Here is a 14,073-nt window from a genome sequence, read left to right as displayed (position 1 = left end):
CAGCCAGCTGGGCAGTCCAAACAAGGACTCGCCTCCTGACAGTGAAAACGCAAGTGTCAGTCACTTAGTCATGTCTGACTGTGTGACCCCCTCGACTGTAGCCCACAAGGCTCATCTGCCCATGGGATTCTCTAGGCAGGAATAGAGCTCCCGCAGACCAAGTGTCCATGTGAATGGCCGTTTTTATTTGGAGGCTGTTGGGAAGCCACAGACACAGCTCCCAGGACCAGCCCCTCAGTTTACTGTCACAGTGGTCAGACAGCAGGCCCTGGGGCAGCTGGGCTCTGGCCTGCAAATCCCAGCATGGCCATCCCATCAGCTCCCCCAGAGATGCCCGTGTGCACCCCCAAGTGTCCTCTCCTTTCCTCCCACAAGGAGGGAGGGCCACACCGTGGGTTTTCCCGGAGATGTGCTGGTGCAGATGGTACTAAGCAGGGGCCAAGCAAGCACACATGGCCTTCACCAGTCCGGGGCTGGCCCCACCCCTCCATGTATCCTTGCCCATCTCAGAGCTGGCTGGGCAGGTGCATGTGGCCATCCCCTTGCCTCCAAGTCTGGCAGAGGTGGGCCCGGGACCTTGGTGCCAAGCTCAACCAGAGGCAGTTCTGGCCAGGACTTGAGGGGGCCTGGATCTGGGCCTAGATGGGACTTGGACATGCTCCTAGGCAGAGCTGGGCTGGAGCCAGAACCGGTGATCCTCGCCCTGGGGAAGGGATGCTAGTGCTGAGCAGGAGGTCCAGGGACCGGGTGCTGGGTTCATGGACCCCTCAAAAAGTACATCTTGGGCTGAGGTCAGGCTCCGTGCCGTAGGGGTCGCTTACTGTAGACGATCCCCACCCCCCGTGGCAGGACTGGCCACACACAGCAGCAGCAGGAGGAGACAGGGGCCACAGCCCGGGGAGGTGGGGCTGAGAAGCCGGGATCAGCGGTGGGGCCTCAAGTTTGGAAGCTTCCGCAGGATGGCTGCTGGGAGGAAATGTGGTGAAGTCTCAGCGCCCCCTCGTGGCTTCTCTGTAGATGGCCCGGTGTTGGCAGGGCAAGGGTTTCTGGGAAACAGAAAAGTTGGGGCGGTTCAAACACCACCCCCTACCCCGCCCCAAGGTACCCAGGAGGTCCTGGGAATGCACCTCCCTCGGCAGAAGTTTCCAGAGTTGGCCTCTTGCCAAAACAAGGCCAGAAGGAAGTCTGAGCTCCAGGCAGTTTTAAACTTTTTAAAAAATACACTCTTTGGCTTCCTTTTATTTCTTGAGGATTACATGAAACGTGAACCATACAGGCAAGTGTCCCAGCCAGGTGCCCTCCCTGGGGTGCCGGCAGAGGCTCTCTGCCCAGGCTGGGGGCATTCGCTCCTGCCTGGCGCCTGGCTCCTCTCTGGCACTGTGTTCGTCAGTCCACCTGTCCATGGTGCCCGCAGAGGCCCTACTTGGAGGAGGAGGTCATGAAGCTGTTCTCGATGCAGAGGACGATGAAGGCGTTGTGGCACCCAGCGGCTTTCTGCTCCAGCAGCCGGCCCGCCAGCAGCGAGGAGGCCTGGCCCGTGGCCGCCCTGGTGTCCGTCCGCCACGTCTCGCAGTAGCTCTCTGTCAGCCGGCGCCCGCTGGGGTCTGAGCCGTGCCACACACTCTTCTGGGGCCTGCAAGATGCAGCAGCTGTCAGTCTCACTGGGCCCGCCTCTCCCAGGCTGTAGCCACCCCAAGCAGAAGAGGGTGTCTCCCGCTGGTGGAGGGTTGGTGGGGTGTGGGGGCCACAGGGCAGCAAAACCTCGGGCTGCCGGCAGTCAGGCCCACCCAGTCCTGGGGCTTGACCTCCCAGATCACACCCTGCGCTGCTGTTGCTTTGGGGGGCCCCGCCTGGGGAGCAGGGCCTAGGGCAACATGGACGGCTGGCCTTTTGGGGGAGGGTGGACCTGGCATCGAGTGGCCATGCCCGATTAAGGCTGCCAGCCTCCTCACTAGGAACCAGGTGTAGCCCCTTGGCTGGTGGAGCCCACAGGGGCCGGGGCACAGCCCTGGGTGGTGCTCCCCGATGAAGGCTGGGCCACAGGCTCATGTAACACCCTGAGCCCCCTAAATGTCTGCGAACAGGAGTCCTCACACCTGCTGGCAGAGCGCGATGGGCATGGGGCCAGCCTGAGGGCCACCCGGTGACTTCTGCAAGCATGTTGGACACATGTGTTCTCCGACCCAGAAATTCCACTTTGAGGAATCTACATAAGTAATTCGCTGTGATGTTTATGTGACAGACTGGCGGCCAGAGCCTGTGGCCTCCCAGATCCACCACCCTGGCAGGAGGCGGGGGGGCACTTGCTGGGAAAGCAGGCCAGATGGAGGTGTTTCAGGTAACACCACAGACAACCACCTTTACTACTCCTCCTGTGATCTTGGATTTTGTGGGTTTTAAGCTGCGAGCGTGTGTCAGGACTGAGTCAGCCTGCAGGCTCGGAGCCAGAGCGTCCCCCTTTGCTCAGGACTCTCGGATCCAGAGGACCCGAGCCGCTGGCCCACATGGAGACCCACCAGGCGGGATGCTGGAGGACATCTCTGCCGTCAAAGGAGAAGATGCGGGCGCCGGGCTTCAGCTGGCCCTCGGAGCCCGAGAACAAGGCCTCCCAGCTGGGAAACAGCACCTCGTCCTGCGGAGGAGAGGGAGTCAGCCCATGTCTGATAACCATCCGCCAGGGGCAAGGGCGGCTGGGTAGTCTCAGAAACACTCTCACCCATCCAAGGGTAGGTTGGCCGCAGGCCTCCTGCCCGCCCTCCCCCCCCCCCCCAGGGAGGCAGGCACCCACCCCCGGCCCTGGACCCCCGAGCTGGACCAAGTCCACCAGCTTTGGTCCTGAGGGATGTGGGCGCTCAGAGGATAAAACTCGGAGTATCTAGAAAGCACTGTTCTGTTCGGGGAAGGAGCCACAGAACACAGCCCGGTGAAGGGCCCTGGTGCGGGGGTGGGACCCACAGCAGAGCATAACGGCCTGGGGGGACCCGGCCACCTCCCCCAGCTGGTGAGCCACCAGCGCCCCTCGCAGACGTGGGCAGGAGTCCCCAGAGGTGAGCCCCAAGCAGGGCCGCGCACACACCCTGAGGTTGACGACGGGCAGAGTGGCGCGGTCTGCACGGCGCACGATGCTATACAGGTCCTGCAGCCGCGAGGACAGGAACGCGCGGAAGGTGCCGGCCAGCCCCGCGGCGCGCGCCTGCTGGAAGCACTGGAAGTCGGCGCCGCGGATGCCGCGCAGGCCGCCCGACTGCGGGCTGTTGAGCGCCACCAGGTGCAGCTGCGGGGGAGCCTCGGGTCAGCGCGGCCGGCCAGGGTCGGCGGTGGGTCTCCCAGCGGGTCCCCGCCCCGGCCTCCCCCGCAACACCCTACCCGCCCCGCCCCGCTGCCCTAGGCTCCGGAATCTCCAGCGGGCGGGGTGTCACTCACCACCGGCTGGAAGTCGTGGTGGGTGTGGGAGGGCGAGGCCGTGGGGGGCACCGGCCGGAGGTGTGCGTAGGCGCCGTGGTGCGGGGCGCCGGGGTAGGGCTGGGGGTGCGGCAGGCGCGGGGGGCTGGCCAGGATGTCGTCCGCCCGCCAGGACCGCGCTGTTGGGTGGGGGGCCTCCCGGCGGGGGTAGGGATTACCCTCATGCAGCTGCACCAGGGGGGGCTGCAAGACAGCCACCTCGTTGTCCTGCAGGGGGAGAAGCGGACAGTGCATGGGGCCTGGCCTGCTGCGCCCGCGTGGGCCCCGTGGTGAGGCCTGCGGGGCGGGGTAGGCGGGGCGTGAGGGAGCCGGTGTGGGTCTGCTGCCTGCCAGGGCGGTCCTGCTGCCCGGCCCTGCGCGCCCTTCATCTGCACCCGGCTGTGTTCTTGGGCGGCCGGGGCTGGACTGGAGGTGGTGAGCTGGGGGCAGCGGCCCAGACCTGGGGCGCCTAGCCGGTCTGGAGGGAGCCAGCCTGCTGATATCTCAGTCAGGTGGCCCTCTGCCCAAGCCCCCAGGCCTCACCCTCAGAAGCCAGCTTCTCCCCTGGCCCAGGGAGGGACCGCCCTGACCCCACAGCCTCCCTGCCCTCCCACCACAGCAGGGGAGGCACCAACAGCCCCTCAGAGTGGGACCTGGACGCCCAAATCCTAGCGCACCCCCCCTCTTCCCGACTCTGCCCTTCCCCACAGCACCCAAGCCTCTGACACCTGTCCACTGGTACCTGGTGGTAATCTCTAATGCAGTCGTACTGGTCTAAGCACCTCACGGGTCCACACCTATCTACGTTACCATGGTATTGCCCATTGCCGACTACTTTAGTGTCCGTCTCTCTGAACAGTGTCACCTGCAGCCAGAGGCTGTGCCCGCTTAGGCACAGCTGTCCCCTGGAACAGCGCCCAGCAACTGGGAGGGAGGGGCGCAGCTAGGTGCAGAGTGGGAGAAGGGACTCCCAAGCCCCTGCCGGGGCAGACAACCCCACACAGAACCCTACCTAGGATGGAGCCCACTCCTGAACCGTTTGAGAAACCATGACTTCTATTCAGAGGAGCTGCCGTCGGGTGACACAGCCCCTACCCAGGGAAACTGGACTATCCAACCCCCCCAACTCGCACCCCTGAAGGGTCTGTCCCTGTGCTGGCCCCCGTGGATGAGGGCAGACAGACCAGAACTCAAAAGAGCCTCTCTCCTGGGAGGGCAATGAGTGTGGTCTGAGCACCCAGCTCCAGCCCTCCAGCCCTGAGCTGATTGTGGGAAGAAGGGGTGCTCCTTACCGTTCCGTGGGGGAGGGGCACATGGGCCTCCAGCTGGAAGAAAACAGGGGGTCACTTCAGGACCTCTGACCCAGCCAGCACCACTCACCCAGGCCACCCCACCCGAGTGGAAGCCATGGGCAGGGCTGTGTCCTGGTGCCCCCCCCCCACCCTGCCCCCTCCCCCGCCCTGTGCCTGGCACACGGTAAGGACATCTGTCAGTTTAAAAAGGAACAGCAACTTGTCTATGAACCTAAAACTGCTACAAAACAGCTTCTAATAAAAGGTGGAGAGAGGCAAGCAAGGATGGGGGATTACTGGCCGTCATGCCCAGACCCAAGGGGACCCCACCTGGCTGGTCTGGCACCCTCACCCAGGCCTCAACACTGAGCCTCCACCTCCCATCACCCCAGAGCGAGGCGGTAAGCCCCCTCCCCCACACGCCATGTGCAAGGAGAGCGCGTCCAGGACTCACCAGAACCTTCCGGAAGCCATTCCGGACCCGGACGTACAGCTCCTCCCTGTCGGCCACGTAGATGAGCCAGCCCTCCGGCACTTGCAGCACCTGCTCCACCAGCATCTGGTACGTGGCCCAGACCCTCACCTGCTGGAAGCCCAGCCCAGTGGATCCCTGCGGAGGGGCCTCAGGGCTCACGGGGGGTGGGGGTGTGTGGGGTGGGGGCTGGGACGTCTGAAGACCTAGGTCGCCCCTCCTCCCCAGGCTGGCCCCAGGAGCGCTGTGGGGAGATGGCAGCCCCCAAGGCCCTGGGCCCCACGGTCTCTGCACGGCAGAGGGACCTTCTCAGTGGCTCCCATCCGCCCCTGCCCATCTCTGACCCCAGCCGCACCTGGGCCCCCACTTCTGCTTTGGAAACCATGTCTCTGGGCCCTCGGTGCCGGGTCCCCTGACAGCCTCTAAAGGGAAGGGCAGCCGGGCAGTGAGGGTCCCATAGGTCAGAAGCAGGGCAGTGCTTACCCCTGAAGAAGTGCCCATGGATCCAGGGGGCCCTGGGGGCCCAGGTGGGCCTGGTGGGCCAGGAACACTGATGGCTACAAGACAGAAGCCAGAGGTAGGAACACTGGCCCTGCTGGAGGGGGCTGGAGCCCAGGACCACTCCCCATCCTACTTACTCTGCCTGTAGGGGCCAGGAAAGGAAGGGGGCCCTGGGGGCCCTGGGGGCCCAGGGGGCCCAGGAGGCCCCTGGCGTCCCTCGTAGCCAGTGCCAGGGGGTCCCTGAGGTCCCGGAGGGCCGGGTTGACCACGGATGCTCTCTCCCTTGGGGCCCTGGGGGGGAGACAGAACACGGGGCCTTGTCACCTGTGTCCCCAGGCCGGGGACATGCAAGCCCTGAGGGACTGGGTTGCATCTGCCACGGGCCCATGGGTTGCATCTCCCCCGAACCGCTGTCCACTCCGTTCCCATCCAGTGCGCCCTCTGCTGGGAGGGGACCCCGGGATGCAGGCGAGGGCAGCCCCATAGAGGCACAGACCCCAGGACAGAGGGGCTCCCTGAGGGGATTCGGCAGAGGACAGCACCAGCAGGAGAGGAGGTGCCCCCAGGTCAGGGCCCGATTGGGAGGGTGGCCGCTGTGCTCCCGCCAGGCCTGACTTGTGGGTGCCCCCCGCATGGTTACCCCCACTGGGGCAAAGGACCAAGGTGGGTGCTTAGGGCCCAGCCCGCAGGGGGGACCTCCCTCAGCTCCAGCCTCCTGTGTGTGGGCACCTGTGACCCCACTCACCGGAATCCCCGGGTAGCCGGGCGGGCCGGGGGGGCCAGGCACACCGGAGCCGAAGAATCCTCCGCCCCCGGGCTCACCCCTTTCTCCTTTCTGCCCAGCAGCACCTCGGTCCCCCTTCTCCCCCTGTGGATGGAAATGCTTGTGGGCGACAGTCCAGCTCCTGGTGGCCGCCGGCGTGGGGAGGGGTGGGTGCAGAGACCCCAGGCCCAGGCGAGGCAGCCAGAGGCTTTGTAGCCCAGGCCTGGCCAGCCCGCAGGACGGGGCTCAGCCTCCCACCTCCCACTGCTTCCACCAAGTTCCCGAAGAATGGAGCCAGGGGTGGCGGGTCCTGCGTGCCCTCTGGGGCCCTGTGGCGGGGGGCGGTGTGAGGGTGAGGGATGTTACCCACCTTTATCTCGGCACCCAGCTGGAGGAGGTCGAACGGGAACTGCCCTACAGAGGGGTTTGGGGGGGGGGTGCTTGGTGAGAGGCGGGCTTCCTCCCTTATCCCCTGGCCCCCAAATGTACCTACATTTTCTCTTTCTAGAACTTCTGTATTTCTGTGCAGAGATCTCCTGCATGTTTTGTTACACTTATTCCCAATTACTCGATACTTTTTGGTGTTTTTGTTCAGTGTTATTGCTGACACAGCACTGTGGATGCAACGGACTGATGTTTACTGTGAAATTACCACCACGGGATGTTCAGTCAACAATCACCATCTCTCTCTCTCACACACACAGACACAGGCAAAAGCGTGGTCGTCCATGCTGTGGTTGTGCATGGTATGGTATCTTCCACGCCGACTCCTGGTCGCTCCCTTGAGGGCAGACATACCGCAGGGAGTGGCCGTGCATTGGGCGGGGGCCTGGGGACCCCAGTGCCGGTGGGGGGGCTGCTGTCACGGCTGTGCGGCTTCTCCACCCGCGGACTGACCTGGCCTCTCGTCTGCCGCCTCCTGCACTTACACGTCCCCACCTCTGATGAGTGATTGTGTGTTTTTCCTTTCAGATCTGTTGCTTTTTGCTTTCTGTATCTTGAAGCTATGTTGTTAGGGGCATAGAAATTTAGAATTGCTGTGCTTTCCTGGTGGATTTACCCCTTGATTATTATAAACTTAAAAAAAAAAATTTCGGGAGTGTTTCCTGCCCTAAGATAACTTGTCTGACTTCTCGCAAGCACGCACAGGCGTGCACACACACCCACAGCTCCCTTCTCACCAGACCACGACCCACTTTCCCCTCAGCTCTCATGTCCTTGCATTTGGGGGTGTCTCCTGTAAGCAGCATAGTTTTGTTTTTGTCCTATTGATGACGTCTGTCCTTAAACAGGAGAGGACCCACTCTCTGAATGTACGCGCCGATGGATCTGGGTTGACTCCATCTTCCCTGTTTTCTGTGCCTCCACTGTTCCAGGCGCCTCTCCTCTCGCGCCGACTCTGGGTCGAGTGTTTCCTATGCTTCTCTACCTTCCCACTCCATCATCAGGGGCATGTTCCTTCTGTTCTTGGTTGGTCCTGAGGTGTGCCCACCGGGGTGCTCGTGTCCTGTGCTGGCCTCACTGCCCACTTCCTCTGCCTATAGAAGGATGTCTTCACTGGATGCAGAATTCTAGTGAGCGTGTTAGTCCCTCAGTCGTGTCCAACTCTTTGCAACCCCATGGACTGTAGCCCACCACACTCTTCTGTCTGTGGAATTCTCCAGGCAAGAATACTGGAGTGGGTAGCCATTCCCTTCTCCAGGGGATCTTCCCGACCCAGGGATTGAACCCAGATTTTTGAATTCTAGATGAGCCACTAATTTCTTCCAATCTTGAAACCTTTGCACCCTCTGGCTCCTCCCGTCCTTGTGAGGGATCAGCGGTGAGTCATGTGGGCTCTCTGCGTGAATATGACCTTGAACCCTTCCCTGGTTTGGAAGCTCAGCCATGACGCCTTCGAATGCTCTTCTGCACCCCGCCTGCCCCTTGCCTGAACCGCATGTCCTCACCCACACGTCTGACCTCCCTCGGCCTGTCCAACTTCCCAGCACGTCGGCCGGGCTCCGTGCTGACCCCTCCCCTCGTCACCTGTGTCCCAGCTGCTGAAGTCACACAAAATCTTCACATCCAGAGGCTGTGGTTTTCAGCCCAACAATTAAACCCTACTCTCGTCCACGGCTCCACTCTGTGCTGGCATCGCCTCCCCTCCGCGTCCAGGCATCATCATTACTGTTAAGTCTAAGCCTGGAAACTCCTGTCCACGTTGCCCACTTCTTCCTCAAGAAACCCAGGCCCCCGAGGAACTCACCTTCCTCAAGAGTAAGGTTAGCTTCTGCTTCGGACAGCTTGAAGGGCAAACTTGAGCTTGCCCCTCCCCCAGAGCCCTGCCCTCGGTCACCTTTGGCTGGCAGTGCCCAGGGGCCCAGCTATCCCGGCTTTTGACCACCCTGCTCTCAGTGCCTACTTGATCTGATTTCACCCACCTGAAGAAGCAAGACTCAGCTGGGGATTCCTGCCCTCTCAGGAGACGTTGAGATGCTGGGGCTTCACCCCCTTGGAGGACCCGAGCCGACAAGGCTCCTGCAGTGCCCTGGGGATGCTGGGTCTCCCTGGGAGGCTCACATGGGGGCCCAGCCCCGCTCCTCAAAGACTGGGTGCGGGGACACCCTGCCTGGCCATCACCTCAGCCCTGAGATCCTTTCCCCCAGCCCTGCCCCAAAGCTGTGCAGGAAACCAGGCATCCCGTCAGGGCCCCTGAGCACGGGAGGGACCCCCTCCTCCAGGAGGCGGGCGGGCGCCCACACACATGCAGCCCCCCAGCTCAGAGCACCCTCACCTGGTGGTCCGGGCGGGCCCACGTCTCCTTTGTCACCCTTGGGTCCAGAAGGCCCCTGGTGCCCTGGAGAGACAGCGCCCCCAGCGCCTGTTACCGAACGTGTACAGAGGCCGCAAGGACACCCCCTGCCCACATGCGGCCTGACCCTGGGGGGCGCCATGTGCACTGCAGGCCCGGGCCGGGGGGAGGGGGGGGCAGCGCATCAACCTGGGGACCCTCGGAGTGAGAGCTCGTGAGCAGCCAGTGCCTGGTGGTCACGGCCCAGGGGCCGCAGCCTCTGCTCCCAGAGGCCACATCGCCCTTGCCGGGAGGGACTGGGGCGAGGAGCTGGAGCTGGACTGTGGACAGCCAGCGAGCCACTCAGTATCTGCTCAGTGTCCACTCCTGCTCACAGCTGGACCTCCTGGAAGGCTGTGCAAGGTGGACCCTGGAGCCCAACAAACGGGCCGTGGTCAACTAAGGCTGGCGGTTCCAGATCACTCAGCTCCCCTCTGAGGGCCGCCCCACGAGAGCTGCTCTGAGTTGTGGCCGGAGGGGCCGACCTGCCCTCCCTGAGGCCCCAGGACCCCTCACCTGGCAATCCCGGGGGTCCAGGGCGGCCAGAGTCCACAAATGCCTGTGAAGAATGGGCCGAAGCTGGCCATCGAGGAAGGCGCCCTGGAAATTGAGGGCACCGCCCACCCGAGGGCTCTGCCCAGATTCCTGGAAGCCCCTCCGAGGTCACACAGGCCCCGTCCCCCACACCCCTCTCCCCAGGATGGAGAAGCAGAGAGGTGGGGAGAGGGTACAGGACTTGGGGTTGGAGCCCTGGTCATGACATGACTGCCCCACGTCACTGAGCCTTGTGAAATGGGGGTGTCCACCCTCCAGGACCACAGGGCTCATGCTCAGGAGCCCAGATCCAGGAGGACTCCCTTCCCCCACCTTCACCTCCCCCCAGGGGCAGGGGGCTTGTCTTCTAACTGACTGCCCACCAGGTGCAGCCTACAAGGCGGGTGGACCTGGGTCCCACTGCCCTGGCCCCTCCCAGAAGGACCCCCACCACGAACGCAGAGGTCATGGCTTGGCCTGCCCCTGCCTGGGGCTCAGACCCTCTCTAGGGCTCAGACCCTCCCTGGGGGTCAACCTCCCTGGGGTCAGGGAGGGGTAGGGAGGTCAGTGTAGAGAACAGTGTGGGGAGGAGTGTGTAGAGAAGCATGGGTCTCGGTGACTCACGTTGCTGTCATAGACAGGAGTCCCGGGAGGGCCTGGGGGCCCCGGAGGCCCAGGTGGGCCAGGTGGACCCTGCGTGGGGGGAAAGAGAAAGATCTGGTCAGTCACGCTGCCAGCCAGGCCACCGATGCTGGACAGGATGCCAGACACGGGCGGGAACGTTCCTGAAAATCACAGTAAAGTCAGAAAACATCTAATCAGGAGTGCACCCAGTGTACTGTGGTCATGGCTGTCCCCTTCCCATCCCCAGATGACAGTCCTCCTCAAACCGTCCCGCGGGAGGCATGCGGGCGGCCATCTGGGCTGGGCACGACCTCAGACACAGCTCGCCTGGTTACTGCCAGCTTGAAGGTCGGCTGCGTGTCTCCAAGGTCACAGGGGGCCCACGAGGCCAGCGCCCATGTGTTGCATGAACGTGACTCTCCGTTCATTCACCCACTCATGGAAAGATGAAAGACAGTCCATTCGTGTAGCATCAGAAGCGCCTGTTCCGAAAGGGCTCATTTGACAAAGGACCAGTCTGAGTGATGAAGGTACTGGGGCACACAATCCTGTGACCTCATGTGCACCCTCTCTCAGCCCCCAGGCACCTTTGCCCCTGCCCTGTGGCTGAGGAGGGAGGGCTGAAGCAGAACAGAGGTGTGAGCTCAGGTCCATGAAGCAGCCAGTCCCACTGGACTCGCTGACCAGGGCAAGCGCACAGCGGCTGGAGCTCTGCCTTGGGGGCTCAGAACCACAGAAAGGATTGGACAGCCCCTGACCTCCTCCTGGACAGAAGTGACCATCTCCCTCCATCACAGAGCTCTGCAGGTTGCTGCCCAGCTTTCTGAGTCTTCATGAACTGTCTACCAAGGTTTGGTTGATGAGGAGGCAGTGGCAGGATGAAGACATGGTGAGGACAGAGACACAGAAGAGCAGAGGCCTCAGCCGCCGCCCCCAGGACCCCACGCTGCCTGGCCAGGCTGTGAGCGGGGTGTTGAGGAGGGGGTCCAGGGAAAAAGGCACTGAGTGGCCACGGGTTCACTAGGAGCCCAGATGGACCCGAAAGGAGTCTTGCATCTCGATGGTGCATCTCAGATGGAGATGACACAGGGCCTAACTGGCCACCTTACCGATCTGTGACTCTGGGCCCAAAAGGTGGCAGAAACTGTAGCCCCATAGGCAGGAGGTGCCCACCCCAGAGCCCACGCAGCCTGCAAGCCCTTCCAAGAAAACCATGTTGTTCCGTGGCTAGCCTTGGCTCATGTATGTGTGTGCTCAACATGCACACGTGACTGTGTGCACGAGGCTCTGCATATCCGTGGTCACACATCGAGGCCACTCAGAAGCCTCCCAGGGTTGAGCTCTGAGACCCAAGCTCTGAGACCAGGCCTCGTGGCCTGGTTGCCCCGCCCTGCCTCGCACGTGCCGTCGGACACTCACCCTCATGCCGAATCCCACGCTGGCATCCCCCGGCTCCCCCTTCTCCCCTTTCAGTCCATTCATCCCGGGACGCCCCTGCGGCAGAGCACAGTGGGTGCGGGGCTGCAGGGCTGGCCAGCACTGCTGCCCTGGGCCCTGGGGTGCTGGCCCAGCAGCTCCTGTCCCCACCCAGGCCCTCCTCGGGGTGTCTGTCCCTCTGGGGCCCGAGCTGCCTGTGAGCAGGGCTGGAGAGAGCCATGCTCGAGGGGTGGGTGGTCTCCAGGGGAAGGGCAGCAATGGGGCTGTAGTCCACTCCCCTCTCGGCCTACTCTCTGCATGGGCCTGGGCTGATGCCCACACCTGGCATCAGACCCAGGGACCTACCGGCCGTCCAGGGAATCCGATCTCTCCCTTGTGCCCGGGCCGCCCGTATGGACCCTGTGGGGGAGTGGGAGACCAGGTTTCACGTGGGCAGGAACCAGACCCCCGTCTGGGGTCTCCTTCCTCACACCCGCCCCCCATTCAGAGGTGCAGCCGGATGTCAGCTCGGCTTCGCCCACCCAGCAGGCAGGCAGGCAGGCAGGCAGCAGTGCCCTCCGCAGCCTCCTGTGTCCTTTCACACCCAGCGCAGGTGTGTGCACTTTGGGGAAGCCTGGTCTACTCACCGGGGGTCCTCGGAAGCCAGGCTCACCCTGAACAGAAAATCAGAGGCATCGTTAAGTGGCTTCAGGTCACCCCCCAGCAGGCAGCCCCGAGGGGTCCCTGTGTCCGTCTGAATGCCTGCAGTGGAGCCCAGGAAGGGAAGGCAAGAACTAGAGGGAGGGGATCTGTGGGCTGGGCAGGTGCACGGGGCACACGCCGAGGTCCTGAAGCTTGGGGGGCCCGCCCTGCAGTCCAGGCTGGGGTTTGCCGGCCCCCCTGTAGGCCTGTCCCCAATAGCCTGCTGGGTCTGCGTCCAGCTCTCCCCAGGGCTGGGGATCACCCGCTGGGAGCAGGGGACCCAGGGCACAGGCTCCCCAAGAGACCCACTCCTGGAGCCCAGCCATTCTTGGCTCCCTCCTGAGGAAGGAAGGCTGGACCCCAGCCCTAGTGGCGATACCTCCAGAGACTGAAGGCCAGTCAGGCACGGCAGGGGGTGCAGCTCCCAGGGGTGAGGCCGAGGCCAAGAAACAAGGCCCCTGAGAGCCCCCAGCCCCTCTGCAAGGTGGGTTCAGCAGACAGGCAGAAGACCAAGGGCCAGCCAGGCCAAGGCTGAACTGAGGTTTAGGCTTTGGAGGCCCTCCCAGCAGGTTGGTGGGAGAGGAGCAAACGGGTAGGCGAGGGACCCAGGCTGCAGAACTTTCTGGAAGCTGACCTGGAGAGGGTCCCACGCACAGGCAGGACCTGCCCCCTTAGGAGGACACTCCTTTGTGCCATTTTCATGGCCCCAGCCCACTGCCCCAGTGTGGACAAAGCCACGTGCTCACCCAGACACCCCTCACCTTGGCTCCTTTCTGGGCAGGGGTCAGTGTTCTACCGTCAGGGCCGAAGAACGTACCCGGCTCTCCCTTCTCACCCTGGAATGGAGCAGCAGGTCAGAAGGCCAGCTCAGGGAAGGATGGGCCTCACATCCCCCTGGAGACTCCCCTCGGCACCAACTCAACACCCAAGGACAGGGAGCCACGAGTGGGGCCTCCACTGGTCCAGGGAAACAACCAGAGGGAATCCACCAGGCACAGCCCCCCGTCCCCGGGCCCCCTCCCCCCAAGCAGGCACCCAGTGACCCCAGACAGCCCCCTGGGGCTCCTCACCTTGGGTCCCGGGATGCCCTGCTGGCCTTTGGCGCCCAGGTCCCCCTTTGGCCCGGCTGGTCCCTGTGGGGAGATACAGAGGGCTGCCCGGAACTCCCCTGATCCGGACCAGTGGCCCACAGCCCAGCCCCAGATGCCTGCCTGAGACCCCTGGCCAGATGGGGGATCCTGCTCCAGTTCCTCGGCCTCATGGACTCTCCCCACCCCCAGCGTTGGGAGGGCCCATGCCCCGCCCGCCCCCCCAAGATACTCACGGGGAAGCCCGCAAAGCCCGCGCGGCCCTGGGGAGAGAGGACAGTCAAGACCACCCCCCGGAGAGGCTGCCCGCGCCCAGCCCATCCCGGGGTGCATGTACCTCGGGGCCTGGCACGCTCGCCAGCACTCTCTATCCACGGGTCAGCAGAGCCATGGAGAAAGAAAAAAGA

General features: G+C 63.5%; 1 protein-coding gene across 6 annotated transcripts in view; it reads right to left on the bottom strand.

The window, feature by feature from the left end:
• Positions 1-1,200: 1,200 nt before the first annotated feature.
• Positions 1,201-14,073, bottom strand: part of COL18A1 (collagen type XVIII alpha 1 chain) — a 96,346-nt gene continuing 83,473 nt past the window's right edge. For 3 of the 6 annotated variants that reach the window (XM_070466888.1, XM_070466883.1, XM_070466886.1), the window contains 20 exons: positions 14,004-14,033; positions 13,903-13,929; positions 13,649-13,711; positions 13,340-13,414; positions 12,524-12,550; positions 12,243-12,296; positions 11,880-11,954; positions 10,461-10,529; positions 9,819-9,861; positions 9,246-9,308; positions 6,840-6,883; positions 6,452-6,574; positions 5,844-5,997; positions 5,689-5,762; positions 5,188-5,316; positions 4,734-4,766; positions 3,424-3,669; positions 3,077-3,274; positions 2,517-2,632; positions 1,201-1,633 (listed from right to left, as the gene is read on the bottom strand). In XM_070466888.1, the coding sequence (XP_070322989.1) occupies positions 1,420-1,633; positions 2,517-2,632; positions 3,077-3,274; positions 3,424-3,669; positions 4,734-4,766; positions 5,188-5,316; positions 5,689-5,762; positions 5,844-5,997; positions 6,452-6,574; positions 6,840-6,883; positions 9,246-9,308; positions 9,819-9,861; positions 10,461-10,529; positions 11,880-11,954; positions 12,243-12,296; positions 12,524-12,550; positions 13,340-13,414; positions 13,649-13,711; positions 13,903-13,929; positions 14,004-14,033 (1,857 nt within the window). In that variant the 3' untranslated portion in view covers positions 1,201-1,419. Of the gene's footprint in view, positions 1,634-2,516; positions 2,633-3,076; positions 3,275-3,423; positions 3,670-4,733; positions 4,767-5,187; positions 5,344-5,688; positions 5,763-5,843; positions 5,998-6,451; positions 6,575-6,839; positions 6,884-9,245; positions 9,309-9,818; positions 9,862-10,460; positions 10,530-11,879; positions 11,955-12,242; positions 12,297-12,523; positions 12,551-13,339; positions 13,415-13,648; positions 13,712-13,902; positions 13,930-14,003; positions 14,034-14,073 lie in introns of all 6 variants that reach the window. The other 3 variants (XM_070466887.1, XM_070466884.1, XM_070466885.1) reach the window with 2 other exon arrangements.

Source organism: Odocoileus virginianus, chromosome 4, assembly GCF_023699985.2.
Source record: "Odocoileus virginianus isolate 20LAN1187 ecotype Illinois chromosome 4, Ovbor_1.2, whole genome shotgun sequence".
Taxonomy (NCBI): Eukaryota; Metazoa; Chordata; class Mammalia; order Artiodactyla; family Cervidae; genus Odocoileus; species Odocoileus virginianus.
This window is presented reverse-complemented; position numbering and strand designations above follow the sequence as displayed.